Source organism: Ctenopharyngodon idella, chromosome 11 (genome assembly GCF_019924925.1).
Source record: "Ctenopharyngodon idella isolate HZGC_01 chromosome 11, HZGC01, whole genome shotgun sequence".
NCBI classification, from domain to species: Eukaryota; Metazoa; Chordata; class Actinopteri; order Cypriniformes; family Xenocyprididae; genus Ctenopharyngodon; species Ctenopharyngodon idella.
In genome coordinates this window covers 18600494-18617819 of record NC_067230.1, presented here as the reverse complement: position 1 = coordinate 18617819, position 17326 = coordinate 18600494, and the positions used below count along the sequence as shown (strand labels likewise).

At 35.0% G+C, this 17326-nt stretch overlaps 2 protein-coding genes across 3 annotated transcripts in view; both read left to right on the top strand.

The window, feature by feature from the left end:
• Nucleotides 1-5584: 5584 nt before the first annotated feature.
• Nucleotides 5585-10337, top strand: LOC127522356 (GTPase IMAP family member 8-like). The gene is made up of 5 exons (XM_051912208.1): nt 5585-5727; nt 6273-6941; nt 7661-8488; nt 8999-9097; nt 9257-10337. The coding sequence occupies exons 1-5, from the start codon at nt 5718-5720 to the stop codon at nt 9343-9345; spliced, it is 1695 nt and encodes a 564-aa protein (XP_051768168.1). The 5' UTR covers nt 5585-5717; the 3' UTR covers nt 9346-10337.
• A 1347-nt stretch (nt 10338-11684) lies between these two features.
• Nucleotides 11685-17326, top strand: part of tdrd3 (tudor domain containing 3) — a 31573-nt gene continuing 25931 nt past the window's right edge. For both annotated transcript variants that reach the window (XM_051912203.1, XM_051912202.1), the window contains exons 1-4: nt 11685-11885; nt 13803-13893; nt 14074-14139; nt 15318-15478. In XM_051912203.1, coding sequence (XP_051768163.1) covers nt 11848-11885; nt 13803-13893; nt 14074-14139; nt 15318-15478 — 356 coding nt within the window. In that variant the 5' untranslated portion in view covers nt 11685-11847. The remainder of the gene's footprint in view (nt 11886-13802; nt 13894-14073; nt 14140-15317; nt 15479-17326) is intronic.

Below are 17326 nucleotides of genomic sequence, written 5' to 3'. Positions count from 1 at the left end.
TTCTTCAAGAAATTATGCAATCTGAGCAGCGTTTATGTCGCAAAAACTGTATACAATCGCATATATTGGACTCTCACAAACAAATGAGCCCGCGTCCAAAATAGTGCAGCTGTTTTAGTTATAATATCCAAGCAGTGCTGTCGGAGTTTGTGGTGTCTTGAGAGGCATATTCTCCAGCCATTGTCATAGTAAATCTCACGAACAAAACTTTTAGCCAATGCCAAGACGATCCAACAATGTGTGTTCTGTTTATGTTCCACATGTGTGCACATGTACACAAATGCACATCTGTCTCAACCATATAAGTGCAAAGCAATCCGTATTATTTGATAATTGTATAAAATAATCCAGAAAAAAGCACAAACATGGCAGAGATGCCAAATTCAGCGGCTGGAATTAGCTGAGTAACATGACGGCTCACAGACAGCAGCAGCAATCCACCTGTCACTCAAGTGACCATGCCCTTAATTATGCAGAACTTTAAGGCTTAATATAATTTAAACATTATAAAAAAATCACCTCCCTCAGAGTTGTCATAAAGGGCAAAATTAGCTGTATAGACCAAAACCACAATTTGAACCAGCTGTAAACATATTTTTTTTTCTGCTGTAAAGTTGGGCATTTTAACATGGGGGTCAATGAGATTCTGCTCTCTTTTGGAGCCTGTCCCTAGCAGCCAGTCGATGAATTGCAGTTTAAGTCACTTCCGTATTGGCTTCAAGAGAAACTGGGGGAGGTTGCCATAGACATAATAAATATATAGACGCCCTATTGGCCGCTGGATTGTGCGGGGCAACATTCCCATAACGCTCATAACTAGAATTGAGAAAAATGCCTGCTTCGTGTGCTGCTTGTGGCTGTACAAATCGCCGCACAATTGAAAACAGGGGAATGACCTTTCACAGGTAAGACTGAACATTTGTTTCTGGTTGTATTTGGTCATCATGTAATTATATTGATAGTAGTTGGCCACCGGAGTCAGACTAAAATAGTTAGCGATGTCGCTAGTTAGCTGTGAAAGTTGAGACATGAGTTTACATGATTTCTATTATAGGTTTAGCTTATATCTTATTTTATAAACTAAATTCCCTGAAATTTAAATATGCATCTTTACTTTCTTAAAAGCGACTTTTATGACAAGTACTCGTTTCGGCTGGGTGACTGACATTTTGTGAATCTTACTGTAATGTTAGTTGGCAAGCTAACTTTTCTCACACATTGAAGGTTTCCCAAAGACAAGCGAGTTCTCTGTGCTATGCAGTGAGTATTTGAAGCCGGAAGACTTTGACAGGACAGGTTGGACTGTCAGGATTAGGGATGGAGCTAAATCATCAGTCTTCTGTTTCCCGACTCATCTACAAAGAGTAGGTTTGTCATCACTAGATTATTTAATAGTTTGCCATTAAATGGTGATTTGTTTATATTTTTATTTCCTTTTTAGCCCGTTGCAACCAGGACTACACAAGCCTCAAGGAAAGCTGAGGAGAGCCTGTCAGTGGACAACACGGTCTCACCCCTCATCGTCACGTATCGACGCTTGGTCATTGCCCCCTGGCGTCGACATCCGAGTCAGAAGGTACCCCGTTTGCGATGCTTTTCAACGTAGAGGGCCGTCCAATACACTTCAATGTAAATCCCTCACCTTCAGATTCTGACGCAGGGGGGTCAACCAACGAGAGATATGGGTGTGCTGGAAAGTTTCAGTTTTCATGGTCAACGGCCCACAAAGGTGTCCAGTCCGGCCCGGGGGATGATTTGAACAATAATAAAAAACAGTTATGCATGGTCCACCGGCCATAAATAATATCCAATATCTATTCTAGACTTGGAAACAAACTGCTTTGCAATCATTTCCCAAACTGTCATTTGTGTGGAAATATTACGAAGTCTGTAAACAGAACGTTAACACAGCCACATGCTGAATGCGGACACAAAGAGAAGAACACAGACGTGCCAGAGCAAATACTGTACCAGGCTAAGCTCACTGTTTGTGAAATGTAGGAAGAAAAATATAAATATTAAATTGGGTTTTATATGAATGTAACTTAGAAGAGAAATGTCTTCTGAAAAGTTTCGCTGCTTTATGTACAGCGGTAACCAAGGAAACGCTATGTCGCTGCTGTTTCACAAGCGCCACCTACTGTCAGAGAGTGAATTTGCATTTTCATTCAGTCCGTCTGCTATTTTTGTTTTGTGCAGGTGTCTTATGTAGCATAATTTCACAAAGCTATAAAGTCAGAACATGCTGTTTCTTTCTGTAAATCTTGAAATTATACAATCTAATTTAAATCAAAAACAACTGCTCATGCTCAAAATGCAGTGGTGCCTGTATACCAAATACCTACACATATTTTTTGTTTAAAGGCCCACTGAAGTGTGTTGGAACATTAGCATTATTCAATGTGTTGAAGTAATTTCAACTGAAACAGGAAGACAGGCCGATATATTGAACAGCCCCGCCCCTTTTTTTAAATAGCCAATATTTCGTTTGTTACAGCTTGCCAGAGCCGTTAGACTCTGTAAAACCTCTGTTTCCTTCTAATCTCTAACCGTTTCTCCTCATAATGTCCTTTATATCGCTTATATACAGCATTTTGTGTAGAATTCAAATGGGTCCGAGACCTTTCGTGGTCTGAGCGGACTTGCGGATATGATCCTCTCTGTGCTCTCGTGTCTCTGAACCCGAGCAGACTGTGCTCGCGTTGCGGCGGTTCATGTGACACTAACGCGAAAACGGACTTCATTCGCGTCAAAGGAAAGCATGTTTACACTGTCTGAATCATTCTCTATTCTCTATATAGTGCGCTGTGTGCCATTCACCATGTAGAAACTAGTAAATGTGTGAACAAATGACTGATTTCAGCCGCAGCTTCAGTCTGTTTATAGTGTAGGAGGGGGCGGGACTTCAGATTCTAGACAGCATTTGATTGGACCGAAGATTTGACGAGAAACTGAAGTGCGATGTGATGTCATGAAAATCCGTGATCCATTTTAGCGGAAGTGAGAGACTGTAAGTTTTGAACGCTTATATCTCCTAAATGCGAATTTTGTCATTGTTTTGGAACACACCAGCTTATTCATAACCTTAAGGCTAACATATTCATACTAAAGGCTAAAAAACTTCAATTTTGATTTCAGGGGGACTTTAAGGCCAGTTTGGACTGTTATAGAACAAATAAACAACAAATAAAAAAAGTAAATAAATTAAAGAAAGGCAAGCGGTATCAAATTTGCGCCAAAAAAAAAATGGAATTGGCCATAAAAAAAACAATAATAAAAAATATTAAATAAAACATTATTTTAAAAATCTAATAAAGTCTTTTTGCAGTAAAAACAAATGCAGTTTTAAAAGAGTGTGTTTTTTTCCTTGCAAATGAATGTGTAGTTTGTATGGTTAATATTAATGTAACTGTCAGCTCAGCTCACTAAGGTTTAAAAAAAAAAAATTCAGCCCACACATGGTTACATTTTTTCCCATCCGGCCCTCAACCTAAAATGAGTTTGACACCCCTTAATAATAATAATAATAATAATACGTTTTATTTATATAGCGCCTTTCCAGGGCTCAAGGATGCTTTACAATGTACATTTAACAAGGAAGAGATAATACGAGGAGACAATGATGAAAAACAATAGTTTGAAGAAACAGTAAAGGAACATTATATGGACAGGGAAGCATACAGAAGAATAGAATCAAGCACAATAAAATTCAAAACAGGACTTAAGAGACATAACATAACATTCAGAGAACTATTAGTTAATTAAGCAGAGCAATCAATCCATCAAATCAGAGGTATAACATTCAGAAAACAAGTGAGTTTTGAGTAATGATTTAAATTCAGAGATGTTATTAACACAACAGAGTGAGCGAGGGAGAGAATTCCAGAGAATCTCTTCTATAATCTTTGGTTAAATTCAAATTACAGTATAGGCTATATAACTCATATATCATCAAATGTTGTACTGAAATGTTAAATATAGCAATTCTAAAACTGAATTTTATATTTTTAGAAAGTATGTAATTCCTTTTAGTCTGTTTTATTGTTCTCATGAGATTGATTGTAAATGAATACTATCCCAGTTAGCTCGTTAAGTTAATTAAAACATTAGCATTAGCAAAAAGACTATCAAAACTGTCTAGAGATGTATTACCATAAATACTTATTAACTAAATGTATACCGATAATAAACTAGGTCTCTGAAATCACTATCTAGCATTAATATGTGTTAAGATGTTCACTCTCACAGACTGCTCTTTTTTCGTGCTGGTGTGACTACAATTTATTTTTCTAACACTCTACATTTACTGTAGCAACACTAAGTGTAATTATGGTAAATGTGATATATTAATATCGAATGTTGCTATAGCCTATGAATATAGTCATCCATGTTACTGTTAAATGTATTACAAAATAATCGAATAGCCTCTAATTATAATAATTTTTCTAATGAAGCTATGGTAGATATTGAAGAAAGTTTTAAGACAATCAAAAAAAAAAAAAAAAAGAAGATAAAATAATTATGGATTATTTTGATATGGTAAAGTGTAAAGACCAAGTCAAAAAATGTCAGAACAGAATGTATGTGTTCACATAAGTTGTGTGTGTTGTAATGCAGTTTAGCAGCATTCATTACCAGTCACATGTGAAAGAGATGAGCTGGAATGTGATTCTGTGTTGTGATATGCATCACTGTAAAAGATTCAAAGAAACAGTCTTATGTTAATGTGTAAAATATCCAAGTCTAGGCTATTTGAACTCATGAATTTAAGAGGGGTTTAAATAAAGAAAAGCTTTAACCCAGGTGAAAAAAGTACACTTCTATAATGTACTTAAAGTGCTCTATTTTCGCACACTAATTTTGTACTTAATATACTAAAAATTGTTCTTTAGTACTTCTTAAGATAATCTCAACTGTATTATTTTGAGACACCATGAAATATGAACTAAAATATGCTTTTAATATACTATCTCTGTATTTAGAAAATATATTTAGTTTCAACTTGTAGTACACTATGGGTTCAAATGTACTATAAGTGGTAACTAAATTCCATGTATATTTGTCAGAACCTGCGATTGAGGAAGATAAGGCCTTTAACTGCATTATACATGTTCCCGCCAATAGAAATGAGTAATGATAATGTTTAGATCATGATCATTGGATTAATCTTCAAAAGAGCCATAATTAACAATTATCAGCTTACTGGTTCAAACCACTAATGAATTTCACTGTAAATTCATAGCTGTAAAGTCGATGAGGGTCTTCTCTCACAAAAATAAAGTTGTAGTTTAATCTATTCAAACAGCATTAATAAAGAAAAATATGATTTTTGTATTTATTTCTTTTAATTTCAGATATCTGCTGGCATATGATCTTGGTTTCTGAGTTTTAGAAGCATTGTCAAGCATTTTGAAACATAAGATGACGCTCTTTGTTACGTTTGCCATGTGTTTGTTCACGTCAAGTGTTGTTCATGTTCTTGTAAATCACATGGTCTCACCAAAGCTAGACATACTTGATATTCCAGTTTGACAAGGGGAAGATACAGGTATCAGATTGAAACTCACTTCATTTTCTGAGAATGTGAAGCTGAAGTTATTTCTTCAGCCTATATTCCCTGTTATGTTTTTTTTCCTAGTTTATGCTAGTTTGATTTTTGTACCTTTCAGGTCTTAAAGTTTTTGTTTGGATAACAAAAAAGAAGAAAGGCAACATAGATGGAACAAGGTAAAGTTAATGGGCAATTTGTTAAGATTTATCATTTCCTTATTCTAAATACATTTTATATACAAAAACAGGAAACTAAACAAACTTTTTACTTCTTTCTTTCTGAACTTTAGTTCTTTATCTTGTTGTACCCTATATCTGTGGACAAACCTAAATGTTTAATGTATAGATTTAAGCACTTGCTTCCAGAGCATTTATTTTGCCATTTTCACTCAATGGTATCAGAAAATGTTATGGTTTAGCATGATGATGGTTAAATTAAAACACTTTAACAAAATGTCACAAAGACATGAGCATATAAATGAGTGAATTAGACAGCTGTAGACACTTTTGTAGATAATTTGTGTATAACATTATGTACACATTGCATAAACAAAGACAAAACATTTGAAATCTAATCTGATTTACTGTAGACATGTTTCCAAAAATCAGATTTAACTGGATTTCAAATCACATATGGATATTTAAATGGTTTGAAAAATATTTTTGAATATTTGGAATTTGCAGTTTAACTTTTGGATTTCCTCATGTTTTTTTTCTGATAGGACTAAGAGCTGTTGTTCTGGGGTGGCAGAAATCTGACAAAGCCTCGGTGATAAACAGGCTTTTAGGTGATGAAGTTGAGTCTGACAAACATTTTGTGACGTCTGTGAGGAAAGACGGTGAAGCGAATGGAAGGAAGATAACTCTGATTAACACTCCATGCTGGTGGCAGATATTTAGTTTGAAAGATTCTCCAGAGGTTGTTAAACAGGAGCTGGTTTGCAGTGTCTTCTTGTGTCCACCGGGGCCTCATGTCTTTCTCCTGGTCATTAACCTCAGTTTGCCTTTCACTGAAGAAAACAGATTCAGCATTGAGAAGCACCTTAGTCTGTTTGGTGAGAGAATCTGGAGACACACTATAGTGCTCTTTACACGAGCCGATTCACTGAAGGACAGAAACATTGAGCAGCACATAAAGAATCAAGATCTGCAGCAGATCATACAGAGATGTGGAGAAAGATATCACATCTTTGATTTCAAAAACAAAAGTGCTGGAGTTCAAGAACTGCTTGACAAGATTGATGATGTTGTGGCAGCAAACCGTGGCAAGCATTTTGAAACACATGATAATGAGCTACTGGAGATAAAGAGAAAGAGAGATGAAAATAAAGAAAGAGCAGAAGCCAGACAAAAAATGTTGCAGGACAAAAGAGATCTGCTGAAAGAATCAAGTAAGTAATTCATAGAAATGTGCAGTACCAGTCTAATGTTTAAATACATTTTTATGACATTTAAATACAGTCGCTTCTTATATAGAACCTTTTATTTTTTATTTTATGGATTTAGATTTGATTAAAGGGTTAGTTCACCCAAAAATGAAAATTCTGTCATTTATTACTCACCCTCATGTCGTTCTACACCCGTTAGACACTCGTTCATCTTCAGAACACAAATTAAGATATTTTTGATAAAATCTGATGACTCAGTGAGGCCTCCATTGACAGCAAGTAAATTTACACTTTCAAACACCCAGAAAGCTACTAAAAACATATTTAAAACAGTTCATGTGACTACAGTGGTTCAACCTTAACATTATAAAGCGACGAGAATACTTTTTGTGCACCAAAAAACAAAACAACTGCTTTTCAACAATATCTAGAGATGGCCAATTTCAAAACGAATCAGTGGTTCGGAGCACCAAAATCACGCGTTATGTCATAGGTGTTTCAAAATTTGAATCTGTTATAGCATGTTTTGGTCATTACATCATTTTCAGTTTTACATTTTTGTTATTTAAGAGTTGATCATTATCGTTTTACTATTATTGCACATGGGAAGTATGTGTCCTAAGTTTGAACTGGTATAGTGCACATTTCAAACATGCAAATAAGTAGTATTTTTTTTTAAAACAAGTATAATGAAATCCTGACATTTTCATGTTTTCTTCAAGAAGCTGGAGCTCTGTTCTCAGAAACAAGGATTGTACTGCTTGGTTGGACCCTTTCTGGGAAGAGTTCAACCATACACACTATCTTCAATAATGAAAAAGTTAAAACAGAAGATACAGAAAAGTGCCCAAAATATTCAAGTGATGTAAATGGCAGAAAAATAACTGTGTTGGACACCCCAAGCTGGTGGAAATATTTCTCGTCTAAATTCAACCCAAAGTTTGCTCAGGCTGCAATCCTGGAGAGCATCAGCCAATCACAACATATGCAGTTCCCTCACGCCATGATCTTGGTCATTCCTGTTGATACTTCATTCAAGAATGAACAGAAAAGAATCATTGAAGAGTATATGGCCATTCTTGGAGAAGACGTCTGGAGACACACCATAGTTCTGTTCACATGGGGCAACAGGTTTCCAGACATATCAATCGAGCATCACATTGAGAGTGAAGGTGACGCCCTCCAGTGGCTGATTGAGAAATGCAGGAACAGATATCACGTCTTTGACAACTCAGACAAGAAGAACAGAGCTCAAGTCACAGAGCTGCTCCAGAAGATCGATGAGATGGTGGCAGAAAACAGTCTGTTCTGTCTCAAAACTCAATGTGCCTCAGAAGTGAATGTCCACGAGACTCATACCAAACAAGACGAGGAAATAATTCTGAATGCTGATGTTGAAAAATTAATAAACGAGGAGTTGGACAAAAGGCGTAATGCAATCAAAAGGAAGATAAAGGAATTAGGAATGGATTTACCTGGATGTAGAGATGAAGAGTCAGACGCTGGTATAGACATAGAAAGTAACAATAGCAAGCACAAAACTCCAGATTGTAAGTTTGCACTTCTGTCTAATTTCAATACCCATAATGTATCTGCAAGCAGCAATTACAGAGCTAAGCACAATACACCTTCTTTACATTGAGCTCATTACTTTAACAATAATTGACCTTAGTCAGGGTATATCTGTATTTAATTTTTGACAGGAATAAAAACAGGGCAGAAGTACAGTTTATTCAATAAATTATACTGTATGTTGCTAATTATAAAACAGTTTTGAAATTTGTGAATTGTGAAAATTACAGTGCAGTGCATGCCATTGTAAAGACTGTAGTCTATCCCTCAAAGCTTCATTTTCATTTGTGTAAATTTCAGTGTGGCATCTACAGTTTTACTCAGCTACTGATAGTTTTTTCTTAAGTTAAACATATTTTAACATATAACCATATTATAATTTAGTACTTAATTTGCTACATTCTGCTTCTCAGAGGACATCTTGAAACGGCCACTTAATGTCATAAGTTGTATTTGAGCACTCTTTCTGTGCCATTTTCCTCTTTCAGTCTCAGGTGATGATGAACTCATGGAGCTGTTAAAGAGAGAAGGAAGCAGATTTGAAGCAATTATAATGGATGGACTCTTTAACATTCTGCAGAATCATGGTGAGTTATTTAGTTTTACATAAAATATATCACCTAAAGCAAATATTTTTCCTAATTTGTATATAGGCCTAATGTAAAATTGTATGTGCTGAACCAGTTTATCTCTTGCCAAAATTATATTCTCTGTCCCTTACATTGTCATTTTTATAACACCTACAGATGAAAACGTGAGACAAAGTTCAAATGAAAAGGTGATGATGTGGCTTCAACAAAGTGAGGAACAGCACATCAGAAACATCAAGACATGAAACAAGCTCAGTAGATCAACACGATCCAGAGACGTCAGATAATGCATCCAAACTTCAGATTCATTCACATTAGCAATACTTCAGTAAAAAATGATGTATGCCTGCAGTTTGCAGAGTAAAACATACACTCTGCTTAAAAATGTGATAAACATATGCTGTGTAACTTCAATTTGGTAATCATGTGTTAAATATGTGTGTTAATATTTCTAATTAATACTCAGATTTGTAAATGTATAATACTTTACATAAATGTAATTGAAATTTGAAGTCTAACTTAGAGTTATGATTTAGTCCGGTATAGTAACCTGTATCCTTTGATTTTGTGTCCCTTTTCTTTGAATTGATAAATTTGTATCACTTAAACTTCTATCAGAGATTTTTATGTTCATATAGTACTTTCTTTAAAAACATCACATAATGTTGGTTGTCAGTGACATCCTATTTCTTTAAAAACACCACTGTCTGGGTTAGATTGCCCCTCCCCTAAATGCGCTTTGTCTCTATGGTTCATTTAGTATTTGTGGATCTATGCATATGCTAATTAGCCCCGCCTCCACTCAGAGATCCACTCGGTCAACTTCACTGCAGTAAACGCTGCACAATGGTATCGCTCTTTACAACATCGGACACATTACAGTAACTAATATGATTAGCCTTTTGCTTGACTATGTTATCAAACAGCTAATAATGTGTTGCTAACGTTATATGCTAAAGCCTGCCGGCACATTGACGTGATTGTCAGAAACACCAGCGATTTCAAACCGCGTTTTTGAAACTGTCTTTAGATCACTGCAGATTTAAAGAGAAAATACTCAGCAATGGTGTTGACTTATGAATTTGTGCATGGTTTGTCTTAAAGTACATTAAAAACAGCACATAGACATATTAACAACATTAAAAAGTTGATTTTCACCACAGGGGGACTTTAATGTTTTACATGATTGTATTTTATCAGGTTAAAAAATAAAGAAATTGTTGAGCCTTCACAAAGACTGCTGTCTGTTTAATATATGCATGCTTCATAATGTTGGTTGTCGGTGACATCCTAGTACTTTTTTTTCCTTTTTTCCTTGAAATCTACTATGAAATCTACTTGTATGAGAATAACAGTCATGGTCACTGTACATGTGTACGGGAAACAGCTATGTGAAGATTTACAATTTCTACTTCTGTGTTTGATAGGGAAAAAAAATCAGCACACAGGAATATAATTTTCATTTTTACAGGAACTATTCCTTTTGATACTGAATGTAAATAAACTGAGTTATCTGCTCTCTAATATTAATAATAATCATACATGTTTTAGTAGCTAAAGGATCATGTGACACTGAAGACTGGAGTAATGATGCTGAAAATTCAGCTTTGATCACAGAAATAAATTACACTTTACTATATATTCACATAGAAGCTCTTTTAAATTATAATAATATTTTACAATTTGAACAGAAGAAACTTCTTTCAAAAGCATTAAAAAACTTACCAATGTTTGATTGGTGGTGTATATATTTTATTTATAATATATATTTTAGTGTATATTATTATTATTATTACTACTACTAGTATTTGCCTACAAATCATTTAAAAAGCATGTCACTGAATGAGTATATAAAAGATATGTAGCCTATACATAAACATAATATAAATCTACTTAATTACAATAACATAATTATACATGAAACAGCTATGTGAAGATTTACAATTTCTACTTCTGTGTTTGATAGGAAAAAAATCAGCACACAGGAATATAATTTTCATTTTTACAGGAACTATTCCTTTTGATACTGAATGTAAATAAACTGAGTTATCTGCTCTCTAATATTAATAATAATCATACATGTTTTTTGAGTAGCTAAAGGATCATGTGACACTGAAGACTGGAGTAATGATGCTGAAAATTCAGCTTTGATCACAGGAATAAATTACACTTTACTATATATTCACATAGAAGCTCTTTTAAATTGTAATAATATTTCAATATAATTCTTTCAAAAGCATTAAAAAACTTACCAACCACAAACATTTGATTGGTGGTGTATATATTTTATTTATAATATATATTTTAGTGTATATTATTATTATTACTACTAGTACTTGCCTACAAATCATTTAAAAATCATGTCACTGAATGAGTGACAATGAGTATAAAAGATATGTAGCCTATACATAAACATAATATAGGTCTACTTAATTACAATAACATAATTATACATGAACATAAACATGGATGTTGTTATAAAAATGTAAACTGTAGATTTTAAAGCTTTTGAGCTGGAGGACCGACAGCAAATCATAGCATCCTTACTTTTGTGTTATGCTAATTTTTACGTCAGCGCCGCTCCACTTTGACCTTTGAAGTGTCAGAAGTTTGCGCGTGACGTCATCTGTCTTTGTCCAGCAGCAGGAGCCGCTAACGCTGTAGAAATGAATCCCGAATAACACAGAATGGGAAGCCAGCGATATTCCAGACAGTGATTCCTTACAGACTCATCAGTATATGTGAAGATGTGCGATCTGAGCTCAGCGCTCATTAAAGAGGGCTGGTGAGTCATTACTGAGTGCTAACGGCTAACTGTGTTTAGCATGCTAATGATGCTAACTCATGTTTACATTCATTTACTCACTCCGTTTTACTTTTATCGTGACTTTATAAGTTAATTTAACAACGTATAGTTTATATCACTTCATTAGTTTATTTCTTCGCCTCCGGCTTTTGGTCGGTTGGGTGCAGATAGCGATTAAATCATTAGCACGATATTCAACATTTATTAACTGCTACTAGTAAATTATTAATAGTCATATTATATATATGTAATGTGTGATGTTTTAATAAACAGCTGCGGAAGTTTCTAATTGATATCCTTTTAATCAGTCCGGACTGTCATGTCAAGTTTCACAATCTCCATTAATTAAACGTCTTAAGAACAATTAACAGCATCTTTCAGTGTTTGAAGAGTTGTGTGTTCAGATCTGGAGTTCAGTTTCTCTAGATCTCACACTTGACTGTACATATTTAGTGTTATATTGAAGTACCATGGTATCCATGCTAATACTATGGTACTTTGGTTTACTCATTGCATTTACATTACCATGGTAAAACTCATGGCGTTTAAAGATATGTGTTGTGATTGAAATCTACAGATGCAAATAGATAAAGTGCACATAAATGTGTATTTTAGATTATCTTTCAAATCAAGTTATGGAAGCACAATATAGTGACCAGTGCACGAAAAAACAATGGATTTGCCTGTAGAGTCTTGCTTTAAAATATATGATTTTTTTGTTAGTGACATATGATGATGTACATGTCATCTGGATTATGTAATCAGATTCCAAAAATGTAGTACTTGTATAATTAGATTATATTATGTTTTAAAATGCTCATAATCAGATTACTGTTACTTTTTTATGAGTTACATGATCACATGTTGTTGATGGAAAATGTTTTCTTTCTCTTTGTTTTTTGTTTTGTTTTATTTTATTTTAAATATTACGTTTTAAAAGTGATCAAAAAGTGGTCAGAGTTAGGGTTGCAACGGGCGAAAAGTTTCCGGAAACTTAACAGGAATTTAACAGAATTAATTGGAAATTTTTGGGAAATTTATATAAAATGTATCATATATATACAAACATAAATATAAACATTTTGTTTGGTCATAATAACATGAAATAACATAGTTATTTCTTTTTTGCATCCAATTAATTCTAATTTAGTAAATATATAAAATAAATATTTTTATTGTAGCAATTGTTATTTATATCACTGTCACATGATCCTTCAGAAATCATTCTGATGTGCTGATTTGATACTGAATTAACAATGTTGAAAACAGTTGTGCTGCTTAATATTTTTTTGGAACCTGTGATGCTTTTTTCAGGATTCATTGACGAATAAAAAGTTAAAAAAGAACAGCATTTATTCAAAATAGAAATCTTTAATATCACTTTTTATCAGTTTCACTCATCCTTGCTGAATAAATGTATTAATTTCTTTCAAAACAAAAGAAAGGAAAAAAATTACTGACCCCAAAACTTTGAACGGTAGTGAATATTGTTACAAAAGATTTCTATTTTAAATAAACTTACTTTTTATTCATCAAAGAATCCTAAAAAAAAAAAGTATCACAGGTTATAAAAAATATTAAGCAGCACAACTGTTTTCAACATTGATAATTAAGTATCAAATCATCATATTAGAATGATTTCTGAAGGATCATGTGACACTGAAGACTGGAGTAATGATGCTGAAAATTCAGCTTTGATCACAGGAATAAATTATATTTTAATGTATATTAAAATAGAAAACCGTATTTTTAAATTGTAATAAATCCCATATATTCCCGTTAATTCCCATGGAAAGTTTTTTCCAGAATTTTGCAACCCTTGTCAGAATACAGGTTGGGAGTCTGTTGCATTTGCACGACAACACTTTTGCTCTAAATCGACACTTCTCCTCACAGGTACCTTACAGATGAAGGAATAGAGGAGTGTAAAAGTTCTTTAGAGAAGGAGAAAACATCATTGACTGACATCATCCAAGTAGCGTTAAATGTGAGTGCTTTTACCTTTACCTCGTTTCCTCTTATATTTGACATTTATATTCAAAAGTATCACACGTTTCTTACTCATGCAATCTGTCTTTGTCTATTTGTGATCATGTGGATTCGGCTCTCCATAGAAGCCGCCGCACCTTGATTAACAACACAAATAATACTATTATATAATCCACAGAATGATCTGAGACCCATAGGAAAGAGCTTTCTGCCGGCGGACATCAACAGTGGCCGAATAGAAAAGGTATTAAAGTTAACTGACGTGACTTATGTTGATCATTAGAATATTTATAGGATTTTGTCATTGGATTTAAAGGATTAGTTCACTTATGAGTGAAATTTTCCTGATAATTTTCTCACCCCCATGCCATCCAAGATGTTCATGTCTTTCTTTCTTCAGTCGAAAAGAAATGAAGATTTTTGAGGAAAACATTCCAGGATTTTTCTCCATATAGTGGACTTCAGGTTGAAGGTCCAAATGTCAGTTTCAGTGCAGCTTCAAAGAGCTCTACATGATCCCAGACGAGGAATAAGAGTCTTATCTAGAGAAACCATCGGCCATTTTCTAAAAACGTGTGACGTAGGCGGAAGTACCTATCAAGTGTTTACAAAGCGAACGTGCAAAGACTAAGTCAAACAGTCTTTACAAAACAAGGTAAAACAACGATGTCGGACAATTTTGATGTTGGAGGAGAAAATGAGATGGAGTTTTTTGCCCTACTGCGGTACTTCCACCTACATCACGCATGACCTTTCCAACGTGATTACGTAATGCGTGGCGCATCACAGAGCAGTACAAGACGAGCATTTGTGGATAAAAAGTATGTAAATTTTTTATTTATTTAGAAAATGGCCGATTGTTTCTCTAGATAAGACTCTTATTCCTCGTCTGGGATCGTGTAGAGCTCTTTGAAGCTGCACTGAAACTGACATTTGGACCTTCAACCTGAAGTCCACTATATGGAGAAAAATCCTGGAATGTTTTCCTCAAAAACCTTAATTTCTTTGCGACTGAAGAAAGAAAGACATGAACGTCTTGGATGACATGAGGGTGAGGAAATTATCAGGAAATTTTCATTCAGAAGTGAACTAATCCTTTAAGCTGAAATCCAAAATAATGCATAGATGACACTGTCCAGCTAATAAATATGTGCACTTGCTAATGCTGCCCACAAGATGGCGCTGTTATTAAAGAGAACATTAGCAGGACGCAGTGGGAGAATAGATGTTAGAGCAGAGGTGGATATAAAGTTAAAAGAACATTTGTTTGTCCAAAAGGACATGATGTTACTGCTGAATAATGACTGTGATCTGGTTTCTGAGAGCTGCGTTTTTCCTGTAACAACAATTTAAACCCATTACATCCATTTTAGCTTGGTGTTTTATCTGTGTGTATGATGCAAAATCACATTTCTCCCACAGTTGGAGGGTCCGTGTGTCCTTCAGGTGCAGAAGATTCGTAATGTCGCCGCTCCGAAAGACCACGAGGAGTCGCAGGCGTCACCCAGAATGCTGCGAGTGCAGATGACGGACGGACACACCTTGTGCACTGGCCTTGAGTTTAAACATCTGTCCAAAATCAGGTAAAGCCGTGTGTCTGTGGATATTTGCACCTTTCTTTCTTCACTTTTTAACGAATCCTTGCTGAATAAAAGTATTCAGAAGAAATCTTGCTTACCCCAAACGTTTAAACGCTAGTGTGTAGTGCACACTGCTTATTATTTAAAAGTAGTGTGTGAAACAGTATGCGGCATGCAGCGATTAAACAGTACGCTGCGTTGTTGTTATATGACCCCATTATGTTGCATGTTTAATTTAGCGAGTGGCGTCGTTATCATCTCGTAAATTAATACTGTTATATTGCATTTTTTATTTAAAGTTGTGTTAATGTGTCTCTTGGAACCTGATGTTACTGCAATATCAAGTGCATTGCATTGTAGGATACTGTATTCCATGTAATTCCAGTGCACATTTTGGCAAATGCAGTAGGTGATCTGGTTATTTCATGCGTACAGGAAGTATGCTTACTATGTACACTACATACTTGAGAAATATTTTGAGTAGTGTGTAATCTGTGGCCACAGAGTTCTGTAGAAAGTTCTGCACATTCCCTCCATCTTATGATGGTTTGTTAGATATTTGATCAAGCTTACTGATTTCAAGCATGACATTAAAACATCAAGATTTGGCTGCGTTATAAACTTCACAGAATTTCACTCACTTTTTGTGAACAAATGGCTGTAAACTCTAGTACCTCAAATATTTATTTGAAGCTCACCTAGGCATTATTTAATGAAATAGTGTCTCGCCCTGTCAGACACAGTGAAGTGGCCCATAATGAGGCCAAAAACCCACCGTTTGATTAAACGTAGCTCTTAATATGATAAGAGGTTCTGTAATTGCCTCAAGTCAGACGAAAGACGTTTTGATGTAGTGGAGAGCTGCATAAAAAAGGCTTTTCTGCTGCAGACACTATGAATTGATGTTCACGGTACTACAGAGTCATTCAGGGTCATGTCATTGCGTTGCTTTTGATGTTACTTAGGGCTCATTTTCTCTTGCACTCAATGAACCTAAAACATTAATGTCATTTTGAAATGAGGAAAAATAGTATCTTTGTGCATGTACATGCCAAGAATGTGTCACCTTTGTTGCACTGAGAATGCTTTTTTTTTTTAAAGGCGCACTAGCAGTTAAAAAAACAAAAGTGCATGCATTTTGCGGAAGAATTTTGTTCTGCGTGACTGTGTATTGTTATCCTACTGATCATAAAACATTCACTCTTGTCTTAAAGGGATAGTTCACCCAAAAATGAACATTATCCCATGATATACTCACCCTCAAGCCATCCTAGGTGTATGTGACTATTTTCTTTCTGACGCAATCGGAGATATATTTAAAAATGTCCTGGCTCTTCCAAGATTTATAATGGTAGTGAATGGGGGGTGAGATTTTTGAAGCCCAAAAAAGTGCATCCATCCATCATAAAAGATATCCACACAGCTCCAGGGGGTTAATAAACGGAAAAGCGATGAGTTTTTGTTAGAAAAATATCCATATTTAAAACTTTATTAATTAAAATAACTAGCTTCCGGCAGACGACCATACGCATACTGCGCAAGTTGACTTGCGCCACAAGCGTGACCTCTGACGCGATGTATGACACATGATGTCGGAGTATCGTAAGCTTAGATGCCTCTCGCGGTTCAAACAAATCGTGGGTGAGGGTGCATATCGAACGCAAAAGGGGCTCTCGAAAGCACCCTTCTGAGATCTAAAATTGACAAACGGGACACCCTACGGTCTCGTGGACTTAACGGACACGCGCACACGGCAGCCATTTTAAATCCACAAGACTGAAAGTGCTGTGAACTATGCCATTTGGGATAAGCCCTTAGACTTCTAATTCGTGACTGGTGTTTTGTTTTGCT

Excerpts from the sequence above, each read along its gene's own strand:
- LOC127522356 (XM_051912208.1), top strand. Across the intron at positions 6,942-7,660 it reads AGATCTGCTGAAAGAATCAA|AAGCTGGAGCTCTGTTCTCA; the intron begins GTAAGTAATTCA and ends GTTTTCTTCAAG. Across the intron at positions 8,489-8,998 it reads CAAGCACAAAACTCCAGATT|TCTCAGGTGATGATGAACTC; the intron begins GTAAGTTTGCAC and ends TTCCTCTTTCAG.